Source organism: Herpailurus yagouaroundi, unplaced genomic scaffold (genome assembly GCF_014898765.1).
Source record: "Herpailurus yagouaroundi ecotype Mexico unplaced genomic scaffold, PumYag 184, whole genome shotgun sequence".
Lineage (NCBI taxonomy): Eukaryota > Metazoa > Chordata > Mammalia > Carnivora > Felidae > Herpailurus > Herpailurus yagouaroundi.
The window spans coordinates 14637203-14660638 of NW_024412415.1; the positions used below are offsets into that span (position 1 = coordinate 14637203).

Here is a 23436-nt window from a genome sequence, read left to right on the forward strand (position 1 = left end):
CAAGACCCTTCCATTGACAGATGTGCTTACATGTGTGTTGGGTAATATTTAGTGAGCATACTAAATTAAGGTAGGCCTCCCAGTTCTGGTACTTACTATGCTCTCACACCAGGTTGTTTATTCTGGGTCCCCTCAGCCAAAATAAAACCAAATAAACCAAAATAAAACCCTGATTCCAAGCACAGAACAAATAAAGATGTGGCAATTTTGTGGACTGGCAAAAAACGACAATAATGATCATTCACTGAAGCAGCTATTGATGTAGTTGCTATTTACAAAACGCCATGTGGGGCTTTCTGCAGATTTTACACACACACACACACACACACACACACACACACACACACGATACAGAAGGTTGTTTAGCTCAACAGAGAGGGACGGTGAAGAGGAAGGCAGGGAGATGGGTAGATAGGAGGGAGAATAATTTTTCTTTCAAAGAATACATTTCTTTAATATCGGTTATTTTTTGGTGACTCCAACATGGAAGATGGGATCTAGTTGCTACAAACTTCTCCAGCATTGCTTGACATAATTTTGGAAACTGACTTTTCCATTTCTTATAGAGCAAATTGGGTGGCTCTAAAAAGTGAGCTCATCCAGAAGCCTGGAGTGTGTCCCCTCAAATTTGACATTGAAAGCTTTATAGACTCCCCTCTAGTTACATGGAGGCTAAAATCTGCAGGTTTTAAGGAAACGCTTTCATATCCATTTTGAGGAATTGCCAATTCTTTATGTGTGATCAGGTATGCTCTCTCCTGTCACTGTTTTTCAACCCCAGGCAGCATATTATTAACAGCCACCTATGCATTTCTGTTAAGACAATTTCTCAGCTTTTATTTCGTGACAAAGGAGACAGTGTAAGAATAATTGAGTTGCCAAAGATCGTATCAGAAAAATTTTCATGAATTAAAGTAAAAATATCAATCAATCAAACATATATACCAGGCTTTGGTAAGTCTAATTCAGTTGGCCTCCCCAGTGAACTTCTTCAACCAACTCTTCCAGGTACATTTTCTCGCTAATTTTTACTCCACCTCCAGATTGGTTACAGCTAGACCTAAGAGGTATCTTTCAGTGAATCTTCTGAAGATCAAGAGCACTAAAAGCCAGACTTTGCCCTGAGACATGCCTGCCCTCCAAATATTCGCTTTGCTGAGAAGTTTCAAGATTTAACGAATATAGTTTCTCTAATGACACCTTTTGATTCGCTTTATTCTTCAAGTTCATTGTCACATACAATGTTTTGTGTTTATTATTTATACCTACAACTGTCTTAAGGTATCATTTAGTGACTATTCACAAAAATGTCTCAATGAATATATTAAAACTTAATTGTCTCTCTTGTCTTCCACCTTAAAATGTTTGTTAAACCTAGATATTTCTTTTCATTTATCATTAAACAAATTAATTAAATAAATTAAATAAATCCATAAGTCAGCCCTGTCTTGCCAGCATCACTTTACCATCCCACCTCCAGAAAAAGAGAAAAACCTCGCCATTATGCAGGCTCAAACACACGAAGTTGAAGCTCAAACTGTAAAGTGAACTTTGTTAAGTGGGAGTGGTCCCTTTATATCTGTGGCCTTCAAGTGCCAAGATCTGTTGACCTGAGTCTTATCACAATTGTTCCTTCAAAAACATTATCTGTTGCTCTGTGGAATTTTCTCATTTCATGGGCAATAGAAGCCTGACTCCTAATTTGTCATCTTATAAGTAAAACCCAGCTCTTAACTCCCTGGCTTCAGCAAAATTTGTGTCCTGTGGGAGATTTACATCTGCTTTTGGTGATTCTCTAGATTTGGTTTATTAATCAAAGGTGCCTTGCATTGGGAAAGAGAGCTATGCTTGCCCACACACTTTAACTAGGACTCACTAGGATGCCTGTTTACCAGTCCATCTGCAAAGAGCCCTTAATGACCTTTGAAATTTCATCAGAACTACAAAAGTCACTTTCCCTTCTTGCATTCCTCAAGTCTGGCTCTGCCTCTTGGAGCTGAGCATGTGGCAAGGCTGCTCACAGCTGGGCTGATTCTTCCTGCAGCGTTAGCCTCCTCTGTGACAGGCCAGTGCAAATTGAATTAATAGCCTATGAGTTTCCTCTGGCCTGCCACATCGGCAGATTCACACCTGGTTTCTCACTGCTTTCTTCCCAAACTTGGGCCAAGCCAAAGGCACACAAAAACAAGGGAGTAGGACTTAGAATTTATCTGGCTGGTCTGTACCATAACAGAATATCTGCTTGAATCAACTATCACCCCACCCACAAGCCTGAAATCCATGTGGGCTTCTGACAGCCACCTATGAGATCAAATCAGAGAAGTCTCAATTCCCCCTTCACACTTCTAAATATTGGCTAACAAAAGGGCTAGTTGAAAGGTGAAAAGTTCATCAAGAGTCCATGAAAGACTCAGAAACTAACAAAACTTTTTTACGTATTTAGTACGATTGGTTGGCCGGGTATTATTATGGTTGTTTAAAATGAGGAAATTGAGCGTCCCAAAGATCCAATGACTTGTTTAGGCTACAGAGGGCGAAGCTGAGACCAAAACCCAATTTTTGGAATCTGAAATGATATCCCTTACCTCTTGTTTAGTAATATGGAAGCAAAACATAACAAAATAACCAAGGAGAAAAACCTGAACAATAAAAGAACAAACAACAACAAAACCCTGAGGTGGAGGGGAGAAATAAGTGTGCATGGGGCTTTTTGTTCTAAATTCATTAAACTAGTATGTATAAATGGATAGACACACACCATTGCATTTTTTACTACGGCTAAACAGTTTTCTGAGATATAATATAATATCCTGTGTTATGCTTAAGTTCAGGCTTCCTTTTTTTAAGTTCACAAATATTACTCCTGAAAACAGATGATGTCCCAGCAAGAATCCTGGTCAGTTCAAGTTTGTTTTCTTAGAAAACTTGTGATATGAGGGATGGGCACTATATCCTGAAAGCACGTGGATTAATCTGCATTTTTTGGACTGAAAGTCTAGAGTCTGGGCCACATTTATGCAAAGTCACCTCTTCTGAGGCAGAGACTATGTAGCTGAACTTCCCCCAGGCTTTGCAGTATTCAGTGGCTCATGGCTGATCCCCCACCGAGTGACCTACCAGCATCCGTGTTCTTAGAGGGAGAGACAGGTTCAAGTGCCAGGGCAGTTGTTGTACAAGCAACCATAACTTGATGGATGAGTTTTCAACTTTAAAAGTAAAAATGAACTTTCTGGCATATGGTAATCATTAGACCTCTGAGTGAATGAAAGCTCTCCATCTTCTCTTTCACAAAGAAAGCTTTGCCATGTTTAAGAAAGTGAAACCACAACAAATAAACACAGAGTAATGAAAGTCTAAAGCCTTCAAAGGCAGTTACCTTGGCACCTTCTTCCAGTGGAGGACAAGGAGAATCCATCTGGACACAAACATTTGAAGCTGCCTTCAGTGTTACTGCATGTGCCCAAGGCACAAATTTCTGGCTCTTCAACACACTCATCAATATCTAAAAGAATTAACATGTGTCAAAGCCAAAACACAATGGAGACATCATCAGATACCAAATGCAAAGTGTGGAAGTACAAAGTACAACTCTTCCAATAAGGATTTTTTCCTGTATCATCATGCTGAGTGGACCTCTAGGCTGTGATATCTTTTTAAAAATTAATCTTGAAAGTTCTTATTGTAAAAATGGAATCTGCAAGTGCCTTCTAAGGGATACATTAAGAAATATTCCTTACCCAGACTGAGTTTCCTGGCCAATTAGAAAAGGTAATTTCCTACCACCCTAAGCTAGAAAAGAAGCAAGAAACTCCAGAGTCACCACAACACAATTTTAATTGTGTTGACAATGAGTCAGTGAGAGATCTAGACCTTTGAACTAAACACTTATTCCCTCCATCCATTCACAGTGCTTTTCCCAATACTCCATGCTAATAGGAAAATTATGAATTTAACAAGAATACTAACACTCATGACAATAATTATGTAAAGTATAAACTAAAGATACCGCAGAAGATGAGGTCCCTTTCATTTGCAGATTAATTTTTCTCAAAACACAAATGTCTTTCTTGTATAGGCTATAGTTTTTCTTTTGTCATATAGATAACAGGAAGTTGATGCACTTATAATTGTGACATACTTCCTTTAGCATATTAACATACCTTAGCACTAGGAAGGGTTGATTAAAGGTGGTCTACAGTGATGTTTGAATAGCTTGGGTAACTATATGCTCTGGTTTTCCTAGGAAAGTCCTAGTTATGCCTGTTGTCCTGGCCTTGTTATTAACAGACCCCTCCTTAAAACTGTCTTGGTTTGGTCAATGAATTACATGATCATCCCATGTTTGGGAAAAGTGTGGCCACTCTTTCCAACAGACTTACCCATCTTTTCCCCTGACTTTCAGCTGGAATTTGTAGTAAAATAGAGGTAAGTCTTGATTCTGAGCCATGCTATTTTTATTGATACTTTTTTCCCCAACAAAACATGTATCTTTTATATCATGGGGCACTTTATTTTTGCATTTGTGCAAAGAGTTCTACACCTACATCAGAATGTATTCCTATTATACAAGTTCCTTCCCATGAGGTCCCACTAAGGGGAAGTTGGGAAATTAATTCCATTATCTTGACTTAATATTGTAAATACCACACAATAGGTATTCTCAAAATGTGCAGCTCAAAGTCATGATCTTCCTGTTCAGTGAAAAACCAGTCTCTTCATCACTCTATGTTATTACATTGCCTTTATAATTATTACATCACATTGCTTGTGATATATCAACGAATCTGAGCTGCTGCTGACTGAATGACTCCATTCCCATGTTCCCACTACTCTCACATCCAACCGTTTCTTAAAAGAAAAGCCAACTTTTGTAAAAATGCTCGAGTATTTCTTTTGGTTGTTGTTTTTGTCATTGTCAATAGGATTCTTTCTCTTATAGTAGAAATTAACCTGTAGGTGATGACTTCATAAGGATAGGGAAAAAGATGGTGGAATGGGTACATTACTAAGTATTTGGGAAGTCATTTTTCTTTCTATACATTTCCATTCTGTTCATCTTAGGGGAGATTTGCATTTATCATGGAGTAGTTGATCTTTATTTAGTGAAAGTAAAATAACAAATAATAATTTGCATTTAGGCATAATTTGTTTCCATTTAGAATATTATCACTTGACTATGATATAAACTGGGTATATGATACAATTTCTCCATGATATTAAAAGTGGAGAAATGGAGAAAATTCTTACTCATTATGGATGAGATACAGACCTATTTAAACTTGGGAGCATGAACTAGGTGACTTCTTAAAAATCCTTTTAGCCCAGTTATTTATGAAGTTCTAGCAATTAATGCCCTTCATTTAATTCAATGACATATGAATTGAAGAATGCAGTACTATAAAATTTGCTGAGAATTTATTTGTAGTAACACATTTCCACTGCTGTATAGGTCAAACAACGTAGATAAATTATATAGCCATAATCATCCAACCTTGAATGTGGTCACTTAAAGATTTTAGCTGAAATCATGAAGCTATTTTTAGTTGCAACCTACTGATACTTAAAAACATGAAAACCAGGGTGTTTTACAAGATGCCTAAAAGCACCCTGGAAAAGAGTCAGGGTCATATGAGCACTCATAGGCACAGAGCAAAACAGTGTCATCAGATATCAGCATGAGAATTAGATGTTCCTGCCTCATCAGCTGAGTGTGAGAACATAAGCCACACCCTTTGCTCTTGGATTTTTTTTTTTTGATAAAGTGCAAAATGAAGACACCAGCACACCATCACAAAAATGGACTTTGAGAATGCCAGTGCAGTAACCAATACTGCTCACTTCCAAACAGGGATAGCCCTCTCCCTCCTACCTTCACACTTGTCATTCTGTAGACTGTACCCAGGTGGACAAATGCACCTGTAGGACCCATCCAAGTTTTGACAGGTGCCTGGTGCACATTTTCCAGGTTCTAGAAGACATTCGTTGATATCTGCAAAGAAAAGGGAGAAAGAAAGAAGAGGTTCCCACTGGCATGATTTCCATCAAGCAACTAAAATTCCAAGAAACTGGAATCAAATCAAAGAAATACATAAAACTAATATGGAGAAAAATTAATGACTCAATAAAAAGAAGCTTTATCAGCTTTCAGAAGTGTGCAGAACAACTATATTTTATGTGACTTATCACAAATTAAATATTTCCAGAAAAATGTAGCTTGTGAAAAGTTAATGGGTATGAAGATTTTTGAGAGCACCCAAAAGATTATAGAAGAGATTTCTACAAAGCTGTTTTAAAGAAAATAAATATAAGAAAGCAAATGACAATTGTTTATGGAACAATTTAACTTTCTGTGAAATTTAACAATTTAACTATTCTCTGTAATTACAATAACTTAATTTTAAAACATAATAGGGAAGTGTGTTATAGATATCACACACACACACACACACACACACACATACACAGTCAACAGGTAGGATTGGTGTAATTCCTCTCTGATTGTTTTTTTCTCTCCAGCCTTCTGAAGGAAGGATGTTGACAGAGACTGCAGGATTCTTTGGTCTCGGAGAACATACTTTGGAATCTCTTTCTGAAATTCTGAGGCAGCACTCACCCACACAGGTCCTTCCATCTGGAGCCACCTCATAGCCTTCATTGCACTGACACTGGAAGGACCCCACTGTATTGATGCACTGGCCATTTCTGCAAAGGTTCCCATTTCCAGTTGCACATTCATCAACATCTGCCAAAAAAATACCCTTTGATATATTCCAAAGAAAATGTCATAATTCCAGCAATGATCAAAACCTTTAAAGGGAAAAATACTTATTTGAAATTTCAGAGGCTTTTGCTGGCTCAGCCAAACATGAAAAATTCCAATAAATATCTAGTTTGTAACAATACACCTGGCTTTACTCACCTATTAAAACCTAACAAGACTACGCTGTTCTATTAATTACAGATTGATAATTTATATTAGAACTTTATATGAGTTTCACCTTGATCTTCCTTTAGGTTTCATTTTTAAAAGCTAAAACTGAATTACTAACACACAATACAGCTGATGGTATTATTAATTATTCTCATAATTAGAAGTATATAAAATTAGCCTTTAGTAACAATACAAAATTTGGATCATTATTCTCACTTATAAATAACATAGCATATTTTATAAGGAGGATTTTATAGATTTAATAATTGACTTTTTAAAAGTTTTATTTATTTTTGTAATTTCTACATCCCACATGAGGCTGGAACTCACAACCCCACCATCAAGATTCTCAGGCTCTTCTGACTGAGCCAGCCAGGCGTGCCCCCCTCCCCCAATAACTGACTTATTTTAAGAGAGTCTATAGTGCAACATTGAGACAAATGGGTCCATGTTATTCCTGAATTATGTAATTTCTATACAAAGTATCACTTTTATGTGTTTTAAGATGTAATCAATTCATTTATTTTTTTTTTAAATTTTTTTTCAACGTTTTTTAATTTATTTTTGGGACAGAGAGAGACACAGCATGAACGGGGGAGGGGCAGAGAGAGAGGGAGACACAGAATCGGAAACAGGCTCCAGGCCCCGAGCCATCAGCCCAGAGCCTGACGCGGGGCTCGAACTCACGGACCGCGAGATCGTGACCTGGCTGAAGTCGGACGCTTAACCGACTGCGCCACCCAGGCGCCCCTCAATTCATTTAAAAATGTATTTAATTCACAGCACAGTGTATATAAAATTATAGCTGCTGATGAGCACTTACATAAAAGTCATGGCAGTCATTACTCTAGTTGACATTTAATTAGCACCTTATTTTGACAAATCCTTTAACGAATTGTTGCCACATAAGAGGGCATATATTTCAGAAAACAAACTCGCTCCCTGGAGAGGCTGCTAATTACGAAGAGCATATATTAAACGCACTTCCTACGTGAGGCGCTGATTTGCATACACACCTATACAGTCGTTGTTGTGGGAGAGGATGAAACCATGGTTGCAGCGGCAGTTGAAGGAACCGATCGTGTTGCGGCAAGTTCCATTCCCACAGGCGTCTCGCTCACACTCATTTATGTCTAGTAGGAACAAAGGCCGTAGAGAAACGTGGTCGTTAACAGAAGAGGTGAGTGGTTGCTTGGGATTAAAGGGCATGGTGAGGTTCACAAAGCATCAGGTGTAGGCTAAGAACTTCTTGATGTTGGTATTGGATCCAGCAGTGGCCGCTCCCCATGAGCAACCAGCAAGAGCTGAGGACCTAAACCTTGGGAATAAACCGTCTCCTGGGCTGGCATGTGAAAGGAGGCAAGCTAAGGACATGAGAACTGGACAAGAACTATTTTACTCTATTTACTTCTAGAATTCTCCACCCTTGCCACTTTTCTCAAATATTTTCACTTGGAAATGGAAAATTCTGAGCGCATCTGGGTCTTGATTTGCTGCCACCTTTGGCAAACTTCAGCCTTTAAGGTTCTCACTCTAGTTTACCAAAAAGCAGTGAGTCACCTGACATTACCTTGAAATCAGCAACAAAATAAATGGGCTTTCTAACTCACCTGATATTTTAGACACCTTTTCCTTCTTCCCAGTCCACTCCTAAAGACCTATGATCACTCCCACTACTGGTGCCTAAACTCACTCTTCTAAAGTATCCCAATGTGATACCTCTTCTGATACATTCTTGTGTTATTATTTGTCTTTTTATTGGTCTGTGACTTTTCTCTTTGACTATTCTGTAAAGCTGTTTGGGCATCTTTTATGTCTGAGCATTGTGCCACAACAGCTGACGTCTTTCTTATAGAGCAGGTGTACATTATATTAAGGAGGAAATAAAGAATCAAAACAAAAGAGTTGATATTGCTGGTATTGCAGGAGTGAGGCAGAAGGAGGGGGGCGAGGGCAAAGGGGAGGAGGCTCTGCGACTGGAAGACAACACCTCAGGTTAGCCAAAGGCAGTGTTTAGAGTTACAATTTCCTTTCCTTTCAAATTTTGGACATGAAGATAAGTTATCGGTGATCCTAAACCAGAAAGCTATTGCTGACCCCAAAGTGATCCAATATGTGTGTGTCTGTGGTTGAAGACTGCATCCACATGAGTCACCCTGCCAGCAATCAAGGGCTGCTGCTTTGATTCATTTTTAGCCAAACTAGCGACATTTTTCTGTAGGGCAGGTTCTTTGGTAGAGGGTTCCAGATAAATCAGATGCAGGTGTCACTGCTATGCAGGGATTAGCTTTCCAGGGACGAGCAGGGCTGATTACACTCCTTTAATATAAAACTTGTCATCTGCTCTGAAGAAGACAAGACTTTGTAAGAATGTTCTCTAATGGATGAACCCAATTACAGTGAAAGGTAAGCTCTTTAAACATTACTCTATTGATTCTTCTTTTTTCAGTTGTGAAACTGATTCATGTTCATGAATCATCCTTAATGGATATTGCTTTAAAGTATAAAAAGGAAGGAAAAGAGATAAAGTGGTTGATTAATACTTGGAATTTATTCTAAATCAGCATCCTGACTCAGCACTGAAAGCAAGGGGGAAGAGATTTATTTAAAATCTTGAGCTCTTTTCCCCTAGAAAAATATGGGGTCTTTTTTTTGCCTTTATAGGATCTACAAATTTGCCTCTGAGGATATGGTACAAACCATGGATCCTTCTCAAAAAATACTCATATTCAAACACTCAAAAGCTGCACTCTATTCCAATAAGGCAAACCCATAGACTTAATAAAATAATAGGCTATTAACATTAATAAAAAGTATTTTTGTCTTAATATATTTCTGTTTTTCCTTTAGTCAAAAGTTTTTCTGACCTGGCAGCCAAATGAATATCAAGGAAGAGGTTTATTGTGTTCAGATTGCCAAAGATTAAATACCAAAGGATGTTAATGCTACACACCTACTTGTGTTTTCATTTTATAAATGGCAAAATTAATACTGAAGGTTTAGTATCAATTTTTATATATATTCAGATGCAAATGAATTTTTTGATAGGATAGAAGTTAAAAATAAAATGATAATCACGTACTCACCCAAACACATGGTTTGATCAGCATTTGTTTTAAAACCGGTGTGGCAAAGGCAATAAAAACTTCCAACTGTGTCAATACACTGTCCATGGCTGCATATGTTGGGGATTTCTTGGCATTCATTGCGATCTGTAGATAAAAAGCATCGTAAGTATCTTAGGTAGAGTTAGGGGACAAAACTGCATTAAGTAACTTACTTCTAGATATCACGCTCAGGATTAATCCTAGCTCTAAACCAAGCCAGTAAAACAGATACTGGCATTATATATATATATATATATATATATATATATATATATATATATATATATTTTTTTTTTTTTTTTAACCTCAAAATCAGTTAAAACTAATGCTCTTTTACTGGGCACATTCAGAGTATGTTAACAATACATGAGGCGATGAAAAAAAATGTTCTGAAAGATATATATATATATATCTGAAAGATATATATATATATATTTTTTTTTTTACCTCAAAATCAGTTAAAACTAATGCTCTTTTACTGGGCACATTCAGAGTATGTTAACAATACATGAGGCGATGAAAAAAAATGTTCTGAAAGATGAGAAAAATTAGAAGTAGAATAGGGAAGAAGAAACCAAGCCGGGAGATAATCTGTTTGATAATTTGCCCACGCAGTATCACAGACCGTGGAATGAATTAAGTATTTTGTCTAGTCAAGATTTGGTGTCTCAAGTCATGGACCCTTCATAGCTTCCCTTGGAAATATATATCAAAGTCAAACAAATCCCATTGCTAAGATAGGTTTTCTTGATGGACAACCCACACTGTCCTTTGTTTAGGTTTCAGTTCATTGTTTTGTCTTACTCCTATAACTTTTTGTTCCATCTTAACCAAGTCTTCATGTCTACACATGGCTCCTTTTAGCACTTGACAATCTTAATGATGTTTCTTTTTATTCATATTCATTCAAGGGAATGCCCTGTCATCTTGCTTCTACCAGTCTTTAAGCCCTGAATTATATTTCTCATCAACTGAATCTTTGTTGCCCTCCTGAAATCTGATGATCTGGGGTGGGGAGGGGGGGAAGGGGGCAGAATTTATTATATGAATCTACAAATGACGTGATTACATGCCTACTTAGGTCTCTAATTTTTAAAGCTCTCAAAATTCTGTGTTTAGGGCACAGGTCATCTGAAGAGCCCTGCATCATCCTGGTTGTCCTACTGTCATAAAAGAAAGCAAACAGCCAGAATGCCAACTAGAGTATAGATTCTGTAGAGCACAGTGACACCCTGCTTCCAGTTAAATAATGCAAACTTGCTGTTGGCCTGTCTTGCCTACTGAGAAGACAGCAACCGGAAATGGACACTTTTTGCCACACAGAGCAGTTGTGTTCATACCAGAAGAGAAGATATCCCATCTATTTCCTGTGCTCAGGCTGCCATTGTTACGACTACCTCCTTCCAATTATAGAACATTACAGCTGATGAATCACCATACAATTTAAAAGTCTTAAGTGAGCTTGAATATATCATCTTAATGGAGAAACTGGGATACCCGTAGCTTAGGAACTATTGCTCGCCTATCTAGAAAGCTTGTTAACCTAGTAAGTTATGATTATTCCCATTGGAGAAAACAGACTTAAACAGGAGCAAACTGTTAAAAGACATTTTAAAAGATTTTAAAAGATATAAATGAAGATGATTCCTGAGTGAAGTCTTCAACCCTAGAGGCTGAATAATTGCAAAACTCAAGTACATTCCCTTCTGAGGATTCCAATGAGTGAGGAAAAGTGAGCTTGGCTACAAATGACACTCGTTCATAGCACTTATCATTGGTTAGCGCTGGATGAGTTTTATTTGTGCTAATGTTCTACAAGAATATATGGCAGGGCTTAAGCCCTAGCAGGCCATGGTTGGACGCCCTGTCTTGATGTATAAATAGCTTGTCCCACTTCTTGCCTGAGCGTGAAATGGTGTGAAACGACACCTTCTGTATTATCAGCAGTTCTTTATTTTGATTGGAATTATTTTGCCCAGTTTCAAAGAAATATAAATTAAGAGCAAAATGCAGGGAAATGCTATAAATGCCAAGTTACACTAGGGTATTGTGACTCATATCAGAGACGTCCCCATTTTTCCTGTCCTATTTTTTTAATACATGGGTAACAACCGCTTTGTTGACAAAATGCTAAACACTTGCACATGTTCCTTTAAACCCAACAAAACAAGCCTTGATTCTCAAAGTGAGTTTTTGTTCTGCTATTACACCCTCTTCCCACCAAGGTCTAATAAAACAATGCAAAATACCCTACAGAGAGCGGTGCACTTCCTACCACTTAATCGCTGGTAGGCAAGGAAATCCAAGGAAAATTTGACCATGTTCCCTTGTGTTGTTTCATTCACAAATGCATAAAATATCCAGGAAACTCCTTGGGAAATGAACCACAGCAAAACAACACATTCTTCCTGACCTCCATGCTAAATATACAATGATTTACAATTACTCACTCACATGAAAATGATTCTGAGGTATAATTTTGCTTCTGGGCTGGAACACTGGTGTTTTAATTTTGGTGCCATTGGCTAGAAGATGCCGCCAGATACTTAAAACTTGACCACCCATATGTGCTAACATGCTCATCCTTCTTACTTTTACCGCATCCTTGACAAAAGTAAGCCATGAAATAACCTAACCTCTAGGGGACAGTTTCTCATTTTACTGTAGGTGACTTATGGCTAATAAAAGGCTGTTAATGTTTGCTGCCCTCAGTTCTGTAAGATGTTTAGGAGGATAAGTGGTGCTGTTGGTTCTTTTTGTTCATGCAGGTTAATCTAACTCAGCTCAGGAGAGGTTTGCTATAGAATTGGGGTGTGTGGCTGGAATGGTGGCAACCTCCCACCCTAAGGGGGATCATGTGAAAGGAAAAAAACAAATATCTGTCCCTGAGGACTGGTTAGGGGACTGTGTGCATGTGTGTGTGTGTGTGTATTTGAGGGAGGGGGTGTTTAGAGCAGGGCAGCAGATGAGCCAATCTGAAATCTATGTATGCACATGATATATGTCTCGTTTTGGAAATATCACATCTCTAAGGGTTTAGAAATTTCAACAGTTTTCCTCTTTTGCTGGCCTCGTGACTAGAACTCAGCAGTGTAAACCATAACTCAGGTGTTCTTCAAGTTAACCTTCTCAAAAAAATCCAGATGTCTGAAGCCTGCTGGAGATGGCGCGCTGGCGGGCCCACCCGGCCAGTGGGGAGTCACTTACCGTTGCACTGCCCTGTGGAGGTGAAGCGGTAGCCTGGCTTGCAGTCACAGCGGTAGCTGCCCGCGGTGTTGATGCACTCAGCATTGCGCTGGCACACAGGGCCGTTCTGACACTCGTCAATATCTCCAAGCAGAAGAGAATTTAATTAGAAGGAGGACAGAATGTGGGGCAAGTCAACAAAGGCTCTCACTTAAAATAGATTTCTATTTTCTTATTTTGATCAGTTCCATGGAACAGATAGTGGAAGACTTTTAAGACTTCTTTTCTCATTTTTCCACGTTTTTGATATTTTTTGTAAATGCAAGTACTTGGTTTATGACCACATGTGGATTCTAATGATGCTTGTGTATAAAAGAAAAGTCATACACTCAGCTGCTAGGACCAGCGCTTGGCAGAGTATAAACTGAATATCCTAGAAAATGTTGCATTTGCTCAAAGCCCCAGGGTTTTACGATTCATCGGGTTGCTTCGCCTTCGTATACATAGGGATCACTTGGGATCTTGTTGAAAAGCAGATTCTGATTCAGCATGTCTGGAGAATGGCTGGAGATTCTGCATTTCCAATAAGCCCGCAAGTGATACTGGTGCTCCTGATTCACAGGCAGTGCCTTGCACTTCAGGGCTGTAGGGGCTCCGGCTTAAATTACTGCCACATGGCAGTCAAATCAAGGAAACTTAATATGAGAGGCTGCACATAAAACTACTGACAACAACCCAACTCTCACTATCAAAGAAAAGAATAAATGGATACTCTGTGCTTCAGAGCTTTGACTATACTCAGGGGGGTTGTTTGCCTTTTTTTTTTTTTTTTAATCAGGTAGCTAATATAGTTCAAATTCATGACATTATGAAAGTTCTCCATAGTCCAGGATATGCCTTGGGGCAAAATACATGTTCCCTGCCCCTGCTCCTATGAAACAATCTAACTCAGGTTAAGTCCAATAAAGGGAATAGCCTGGAACACAGATGGGAGCTGGCTCTGAGCACCAGTATTAGGGTTTTACAAAAAAGTGGACTCAGCCCAAGAAGTTCCCACAAGGGGGCGGCAAATACATCAACCTGTGCCTCACAGGTGTATGCTTGTGTGGCGGGAAAACCTCAGCACTTACTGTCAGTCAGTGGGAGTTTCTGCCTAATGTGGGGTGGGGTGGCGTGTGCCTCTCTGGGTAACAGATACAGGGCAGAAGTATGCCTGCCTTGGGTTCCAATGGAACCAAGACCAGCACCACTCTCCCAGCAGGTCTGCCCTGGTCCTTAAGAGGGTACAGAAAGCTAGAAGGTAGCCAATCATTGGAAAAGCCAAATGGCATCACAGACAGGCATTTCTGTGAGGCATCAGATGCCGAGCATCGGATTATATGCATATTTGGGGAGAACAGATGCATGAGTATTCCCTAAATACTTCTGGAATCCATTCCAATTTCAGGGTTATGGAGGCATGTATTAAATCAACCTTCATTTTCTGATTCTGAGAGCTAAGAGTGTGCTGGGAAGCAGCTGACCCCAGAATAAACATTCACCCTGAGAATGGATATTCTGTGAGACAGACACCAAAAGTTGGAGTGCTTTGTAATCTCAATATCCACTGAGTACTACCCTGACAGCAAAGTGTTTTACATTGGTACAGCTGTAGGCTTTCAATCTCATATGGACAGTAAGGTCTGGGTTAACTTGGCCATCATGGGTGACCATGCCTAAGGGTTTGGGATCTCTGAATAGAAGAGAACAAGAGAGGCCCCAAGAAGGTGGCAGGCATCCTAGCCATTTATGAAAGGGGGAAGACTGGCTATGAGGAAGGCAGGCTACTTTACCATCATCAGCTCCTCTGCTGTGGGCTCCTTTCTTTTCTCCTGCATCATGCTTCCTCTCCGGAACACCTTATCCTTGATGGCCTTCCAAAGCACAGGGGCTAGTGCCAAGGTCTGAGATGACTATTTCCTAAGGAAGTTTCTGAACGGCTATCACCCCATTTACCCCTCTCCGGGAGGCAGTAACATGTGCCCACCTGGCCATAGTAGCTAAAAGCCTGGTGAAGAGAATTTAACAAGCATGTGCTTAGGGCCATAATTTTACTCATGGTCTGTAAGTTGTCCCTAGTCTATGGGAAAAAAAGGTTTTTTAACATTAAAATATTGACATATGTGCTCTCATACATGCTCTAAGGGGTAATAACCCTTTCTGACAAGAACAAAAATTCTGCAAGAGGCCCCAAGTTTAAGTATTAAATAGACAATTGTTCCAGCTACCCTAGGGCACATGGTATATTTAATAACCAGCCATGTCCCTTTTACTAAAATGTGAAAGTACACTATCTTCCCCAGATGTAGGGGAATATGAAGTGTTGTGAGGAATGCACGGCATCACAGTACATGCACATGGCAAGGGGAGGTAATGTGAAAATGAAAAAAGTACCACTTGCACACATGCCAACATTCTTCATATAAAATCAAATTTGCTGTTCTTGCCATTTGGAATTCTCTCATGCATTTGGAATATTTGCATTAACCTTGTTTTCACTTGGGAGTAGCACAGGCTCCGTTTGGAAGGGAACACTAATTTTGAGATTCAAGTAAAGATGACCGCCCACCACTCCTGCTCACTTTTAAGCAATGAGAAACAAAAGCAATCTATGCGACACACCCAGGAACTCAAGGGTTCTTATATCAGCTGGGAAATCTAATATATTGTGTATAGGATGGGGCTGGGGAGTGCACGTCCTGCTTTTTCCACGGGGACTTAGGGAAGTTTTTCCATGAAAAAATGATGTTCCACATGGTGCCCTACACTATTGCTAGAGCTTGATGGATTGCTGAAATTCCAATGTTGTGAAATTGGCCAAGTGTGTGTGCGTAAGTAGCTTGTCAGTTGGCTCATTCCTGGACATGATATAGTGACATCACTTACCTTCACAAACCAACAACTTGTCATTATAGAAAAAGCCCACTGGACATTCACATCTGAAGCTGCCAACCATGTTGATACACACTCCGTTTTCACAGACCCCTGGGATCTCCCGGCATTCATCAATATCTGAAAACAGAGCAGCCACACATGAGTGACAGCACGGCACTGAGAGTCGGCAGCTTCTAACTCCATGTTCTACATAAGGTCCACAATGAAAAAAGAGAAAGTGCATGGGTGTGTGGGTGTGTGGGTGTGTTGGTGGGTATGTGTGTGTTGGGGTGGTGACAGTGGAAAGGGGGGACATCAGTCGATATCAAATTGAAATAACTAAACTGCTTTCAGACACTCATGTGTCTATCTGGATTTAGTGTCTTTTTGGTTTTGTTCTGAAACAAACCAGGTAGGCGCCATTTTGGTATCCCCTGGGCACTACGCACTGGGTGAATAGAATAAAGTGACAGCTGAGAATAAACGGCCACTCTACCCAAAGTGTGTGGTGGTGTTTGGCCAGAATGGGAAAGGAGGCTGGTGAAGAACAGAGGAGCTTATGGTCATAGCCAGCTCTGATCTTTCAGATTCCCCTTCAACATCCCCTTCCTCTTTCACATGGTTTTGAAAAGGAGGTACATTAGGTCTGGGGCTGTGAGCTAGGCCCATGCTGACTGTGGGGGTCAGCACCGAGAAGGGCTATAGCCACAGACTGTGGTTTCCTAAGGCCAGGGGCTGGGGCTGGCTACAACTCCACTGTGTTACCAGCCCCTACCATGCCGTCTGATCAATGTTAAGCACCAATTAAAATTTGGTAAATTAAGAACCAGTATCTGGAAGTTGGGACCGGTGAGCATTAAAACAGGATCCAAGCAGGAGTGACAGCAGAGCCACAACGCAGGCTGTGAGAGCAGGGCTGGCCAGCTGGTGAGCTGGCCTTGTGGGCAGGTCTCACCTCCTCACCAGCCTGGTGGTCCAATCTCTTTCTGACCTGCTCTCAACTCCCAACCATTCAGTGTCTTCTAGGATAATAACAGTAAGAGTGTTAGTAGTGTCTCACTTGCTATGTACCTGGCATATTTCTCAACATTCAACCTGGATTTACTCACTAAATCATTACAGCCACTCTACGAGATGGTCTCCAGGTACTGTGACAACTGTCACTATGCAGATGATGGAACTGAGGCCAAACCAGCAGAAGGAACTTGCCAAAGACCACAAAGCTAATAAGAGGCAGAGTCAGGATTTGACACGAGGAATCCGCTAACAGGCTATCCTACCTCCCTCGGGCTTTTGCACGTCACAGTCAACAATCTTCACAAAACCACAATCAAATTACTTGTTATCCTGGAGGGCCCTTCCGCCACTGCTTGGAATTTCACAAAGTGCTTCAGAAGCTGGGAAGGGATGTAAAGCTTTGGCCTTTCCAACCCACTAGGTTTGTGTTACCTCGCCGTTGAGACACTTCCGTTTACATACGATAGTCAGGAGCCTCTGCAAGGACTCTGTTTGCCTAAGTCGTAAGAAGGGCCACAGTTGTGGAGCTTACAAGAGACACCGCGATTTCAGAATAATCATACTCTAAAGCCAACCTGCTTTGAAGAAGTTTGACAGACCACAGGTTTATTTTAGATCCTTTTCTAAAGGGTTTGATTTTGTTCAAAGGAAAAATAATCTCTTTAATGGAAAAAAACAACTTAGGGTATATTGCTATTTTGAATGCAGGTGATTATGTTTTTGGATTTTTCACATATTTGCCATTCACGTACTTAAAAGGCTATGCAAAGTAACATCACAACAGTGAATGATCAGCAAACAAAAAGATAATTCAGACGACATTCTTTTATTTTTTAAAATTTGAGACATTATGTCCACGTTCATTTATTTTAAATATAAGTGATGTATTATCAAGTTTAACAATAATAGACTGGGTCAAATTTCTAGCCATTGTTAGGCATAAAATAGCAAAAGGATATATTAAAAATTGTATTTTCTTTTCCTGTCTGGATTTCATTTGAACTTCAACTTGGAGAAGTTTATATTTTAAGACAAGATTAATAAACTTGCTATAGTTTTAACCCCATACGAATGGGTTCTATATGCCAACAATCTTAAGACCTTTCAGAAGGAGAGTATAAAGCTCAAATAAAACAAAGTTTCTCAGTCATCTAAATATTTTGTCATGGTGGAATTTGGTAACATTAAGTATATTGCTAACTATCACATTTCCAGCTTTCAAGAGCTCGAGGCAAAGCAAGCTGTGAGTCAGGACTGGATTTGGGTCCCAGCTCTGTTATTAATTAGCTAGGTGACCTCGGCCGAGTCCCTTCCCCTCTCTGGGCCCCTGTCCCCTCAACTGTAAAGTAGTGTGTATGAACTGGATGATGTCTGAGATGTCTCCAGCTCAACTAGTAGACGACGTTGGTGCTGTTTCCAGTCTTTTGCCTGCTGCCAACCTCGGAGGGCAGGCCTTGCTGGGGGACATGCCTGGTCTGTCCGTGGAGAGTCATTATTATTAAAGACCACTTATCTTTGGATCGGAGATTCTAGGGAGATGAAAAGATCTGTTTTGGGAAGGGGAAAAACAAAGCAGCGAGGGCCAGGTGTTTCATGCCAATGTCATTTAGCAGTTTTTCTTTCCAAACCATGAAGTTTCTTTGGACGTTGACTAGACTGTTGAGCCATATGGATTTGGCACTAAGAGAACCAGGCTGATTGCTGGACCAGACCCTTGTTTTCTTAAACAAGGTCATTGGAAAGGCTGATGTGGATTTCAGTTTACTTATGAGGAAGAAGGTGGAACAAAGTGAGTGGTGATGTTTGCTACTAGACACAACTGCTCGGACTTAAGACGGGCATCTGAGGATGCATATAAATCACACTGGGGAAAAACTCTGAGAATGCAATAGCTTTCCATCTATTTTTATGTTATTTTCTTTTAAACCACAAAGGCATTGCCTCCATTGGCCGAATGCTGTGCAAGACTTCAGAATCTTGCACAAGCATCTCGAGCACTGCAGTGGTCTCTGCTCCAGTTACCAGATGGGGCCTCCGAGAGGAGTGGCCTCTTTTTTTTTTTTTTTTAATTGCACATCTGAAATTCCCAAAGCAGATAACCTGAGGAGAATCCATGTGAGATAAAACGGAACCCCCAGAGTGCTTTATGTGTACAACCCACACATAAAGATTGGTATGAAAAGTCATATTAAACTCATGTCATAGTCAGAAGGAAAGATTGGGAATTATAGTCAAAACAAACGTCAACTGGCCCTACTCCCAGAATCTCTCCCTTTGTTGATGCCTAGGGTTGGTTTAACTAAGCTTGATTGTAATTTTGTGAAAAGCTTTCCAGTCCCCTTAATCATGAGCAACGAATGCTGCCGCCAATTAGGTGGAGCGACACGGGGTGTTTGCGGTTTGTTTCAAAGTAAGAATCAGTGTTTCAATAAAACTAAATGGCATTGTTTCACTAGTTTTTCCTTCTAAGAAAAAAAAAAACAACAACCTGAGAAAAATAAGGGTGTGTATTCCTGTTTTCAAACACAAAGGCAAACACGGAAAATTCCAACAATGGCATCATAACTCACCAACAGGTAAGCCGGTGTAAATGTCAATGACGAAGCCTGGCCTTTGACTTCCACAGAGTGTAGCAAATTCATCTGCAGTAATTCATGAAACAAAGATGGGGTGAGAGGAGTGAGAATAGGGGTCAGCAAAGAGCAATGACTGGGCCGAAAGAAATTACTTTGGAAACATCTTGCAAAATATTTATCTGTATCTTGAGGAATTTAAAGTAAAAAATAAATCTGAGAATCCCCACAGATGTTATAACCTTGTCCTTAAGGCAAACGCTGAATGAAAAGCGACCTCATGTTGACGTAATACTGAGGAAGAACCAGAGGTCTCCGCATCACAGCCCACGCATTTGTATGAGCTTGCCTGTAGGAATTTGGGTTTCTAGAAGGATGTTGTTCAGCTCTGAACCCAGGGACTGGCAAGAGGGCCTCTTTCCACTCACATGAAGGGATCTGGGATTTTAGGAATGCTTACAAAAATCATTTCCTCAGTAGATTGGGGGGAGACTGTAGCAAATCTAGCCAAGTTCTTGACATCAGGTCTATTAATGACTAATTCAGTTCAAACAACCAACTTATGTCATTACTTCAGTTTTTGGAGCTGGATTTCATTTGGTGCAGCTCTTTCCTTCTTTCTCTCTCCCTCCTCTGAACTTCTATCTTTCTCTTGCTCGTCTGAATTCATCAAAGTTGATAACAGAGGATGAACTAAATGTCATCTGCAGTCCTTCTAACTCAGAGGTTCTGTAATTCCAGATCATGACTGTAACTGATATAGCATGGTATCAATTTAAGCTCAAGGTGGTCATTGCCTTATTGGTCAAACCCACTAAAAAGTATAAAACGTCTCTGAAAGTTGTTTGGTCAAAATGTAGCATGTTCTTCTTCTACTGCTTTACTTCTTTCATATCTGACTGCCTACTTTTAACAAATATAATGCCAGCTGACACTGGTCATCCAGACATATTTCAGGAACTTCTAAAATGTGTGCAGATTATATACCTAAATGAAAAGCCATGACTAGATTTGGCCAAGATTCAACATGAATACGAAATCTTGCATTTTAGATAAAAAATATGCACGTTCTTAACTCAGATACTTTTGAAAGTAATGAAAGTCTTTAGTAAGGGTTTCCAAAACAGTCTCTAGAGGAACACACAATGATCCATCAAGATAAAAAAGAAACTACTAAGATTTTCATTTCTCTTCACAAAATATAATTAAAAAAATTAATTTTGTATATATTTGCTAATAGAACAGTTCATGAAAATAACAAATGCAATAATAAATGCATTTTTCAATCTAGTTGAAAAATATATGTAGAGATATATACACATATACTTTTACATGGAAATGCACACATCAAATAGGTATAACCCCCCTGCTTTTTAACTGATAGGTATGTATGATCAAAAGATTTGAAGACCATTGGTGAAGATCAGGGGTTAGCAATTTCTTTCTTAATGGACTAAAGAGTAAATATTTTAGGTTTTGTAGGCTGTGCAGTCTCTATTAAAACTACTCAACTATCCTATGAAAGCAGCCACAGGAAATATGTAATCAAATTTGTGTGGCTGTGGGGGCGCCTGGGTGGCTCAGTCGGTTGAGCGGCAGACTTCGGCTCAGGTCACGATCTCGCGGTCCGTGAGTTCGAGCCCCACATCAGGCTCTGTGCTGACAGCTTGGAGCCTGGAGCCTGTTTCGGATTCTGTGTCTCCCTCTCTCTGACCCTCCCCTGTTCATGCTCTGTCTCTCTCTGTCTCAAAAATAAATAAACGTTAAAAAAAATATAAAAAAAATTTGTGTGGCTGTGTTCTAATATGATTTTATTTATAGATATGAAAATTTGAAGTTCATATACTTTTCGGGACATAACATATTATACTTTTGATATTCCCCAACCTTTTAAAACATGTAAAAACCATTCTCAGCTTTGGGCCACACAAAAATTAGTGTGGGCTAGATTTGGCCCAGGGGCTGTACCTGGCCAACCCCTGGTCGAGAGACGTCTTGCAGACTGTGGATAACTCATAGGTAATTCTAAGTGATGATTAATACATTATTTCTAGAGTAAACAATGGAGGAACTGGTATATTTTACTAAAAAAAAGAATATTCTGTTTCACATGTAATCAGATAGAACCAGACAAGAGATTTAGGATCTTACAGATCACTGTGGGGAACAGAGTAGGTACCACAGAATACTATCAATAACTGCATCACAGTTTATTTAACTCTAAATAAGAACATTAGTAAATGATGTCATCATTTACCGTATAAGAACCACGCATCATTTCACTTCATTTGCTCCAAGGACATGGGTTAGACTTTTTTGTTTTTAAACAAATAACATTACATAGATTTTTCTCTATGAGGATATAAGAAAAAATTTCTCTCCAATCTCAGTACCATGAAGAGTTGCACTTTCCTTTAGTGTTTAGTTTGCTTTATAGTCATTGAGACTCTTAGACTTGATTATCTCCCCCTTTTTATATGAGCTGCTAGAAAGTTTGGAGCCAAACTTATTGCTCATCTTTGGCAAGTGTGTAGAAATTCCCAGCTTGGATTTTTGCGTATTAGCCTCGCTCCTTGCTCCAAGTTTCTTACCCTTGTTTGCCATTTGCCTTAGGCCTTCTTATTTTACATTCAAATCTTTGTGGGCTGCCTGAAATTCTTTTTGGAACAAGACCAGTTATAAATAAGTAAGAATAATAGGAATATGGTTCACCTATTTGTCATATCGCTTCGCCTAACGTTTCTAGTCTTTCAGTTACGTGGTGAACTCCGTAACGATAGCAATGTTTCTGTTTCTCCCCTCTATGCTGAGTCTGTAAGTCTGGCGAGTGAACTAGTGTACAAATTAGACAGTGTGTTCTGTGACTCAATTTTCAGCTGGAAGGACCAGAATCAACTGTGAACTTACACAGTTGCCTCTGTGAGCTAATTTTTTGCTTAGGAAGATAAACGACGGACTTTTTTCTTGCCTGGCTGAGACTCATTTCTCTCAACAATCCATGGGTAACTTATCAACCTATGTTTTTGGTAATGGTGCAACTCACCTGTGCTCGGGATGGGACACTGTTCACAGGGCTTATTCCAGGCCCGGCCAATGTTGTAGGAACAACAGCACATCTTCTTGGTCATATTGAACAAAAGTTCTCCGTCGCAGGTCTGGTTGTCAGCGTAATAGTTTCTGTAGCACAAACTTCTTCTCATATCTAGAGGGAAGGGGATGGTGATACCATGGGGAAAGCACACCGGATGTCTAAGGGGATACTCAAGGAGTATGTTTCTTTTGGATTTTATTGTAACTTGACTTGGATGAGAGCAGGAACAGCCTGCTCTTACCCAATTTCCTATCCACATCTGCCACTATAAGAAAGGGGACTTTGAGAAATGTATTCCCTGGGATTTGGGGCCACAGAACTAAGTCATTATGGAGCCGCAGCATTAATAAACTTTACACGACTCTCCACCCAGACTCTTAGTAACAATTCTCCACTGCTATTTGGCAGTAATTTTCTCATTTCCGACTCATGATGTTTTAATACTGTAAGTCAGTGCTGTAAATATAATTGTATAAAGATACACCCAAAGTCAAACAAAAGAAGTACTATTAAACCGTTGTTTGGGATTTTCCAACATTACATTTTAAAGAAAACTCCCAACCACCCACACAAGGTGGGGAAAAAAGGCCAAGCTTATGGTTTACAAGGGAGGAGGCT

At 39.7% G+C, this 23436-nt stretch overlaps 1 protein-coding gene across 1 annotated transcript in view; it reads right to left on the reverse strand.

Annotated features, from left to right (window-relative positions):
• Positions 1–23436, reverse strand: part of FBN1 (fibrillin 1) — a 242882-nt gene that overhangs the window by 29693 nt on the left and 189753 nt on the right. The window contains exons 41-49 of the mRNA XM_040492627.1: positions 22771–22929; positions 19725–19796; positions 16150–16275; positions 13246–13368; positions 10018–10143; positions 7948–8064; positions 6614–6742; positions 5870–5989; positions 3377–3502 (exon numbers count right to left, since the gene is read on the reverse strand). Coding sequence (XP_040348561.1) covers positions 3377–3502; positions 5870–5989; positions 6614–6742; positions 7948–8064; positions 10018–10143; positions 13246–13368; positions 16150–16275; positions 19725–19796; positions 22771–22929 — 1098 coding nt within the window. The remainder of the gene's footprint in view (positions 1–3376; positions 3503–5869; positions 5990–6613; positions 6743–7947; positions 8065–10017; positions 10144–13245; positions 13369–16149; positions 16276–19724; positions 19797–22770; positions 22930–23436) is intronic.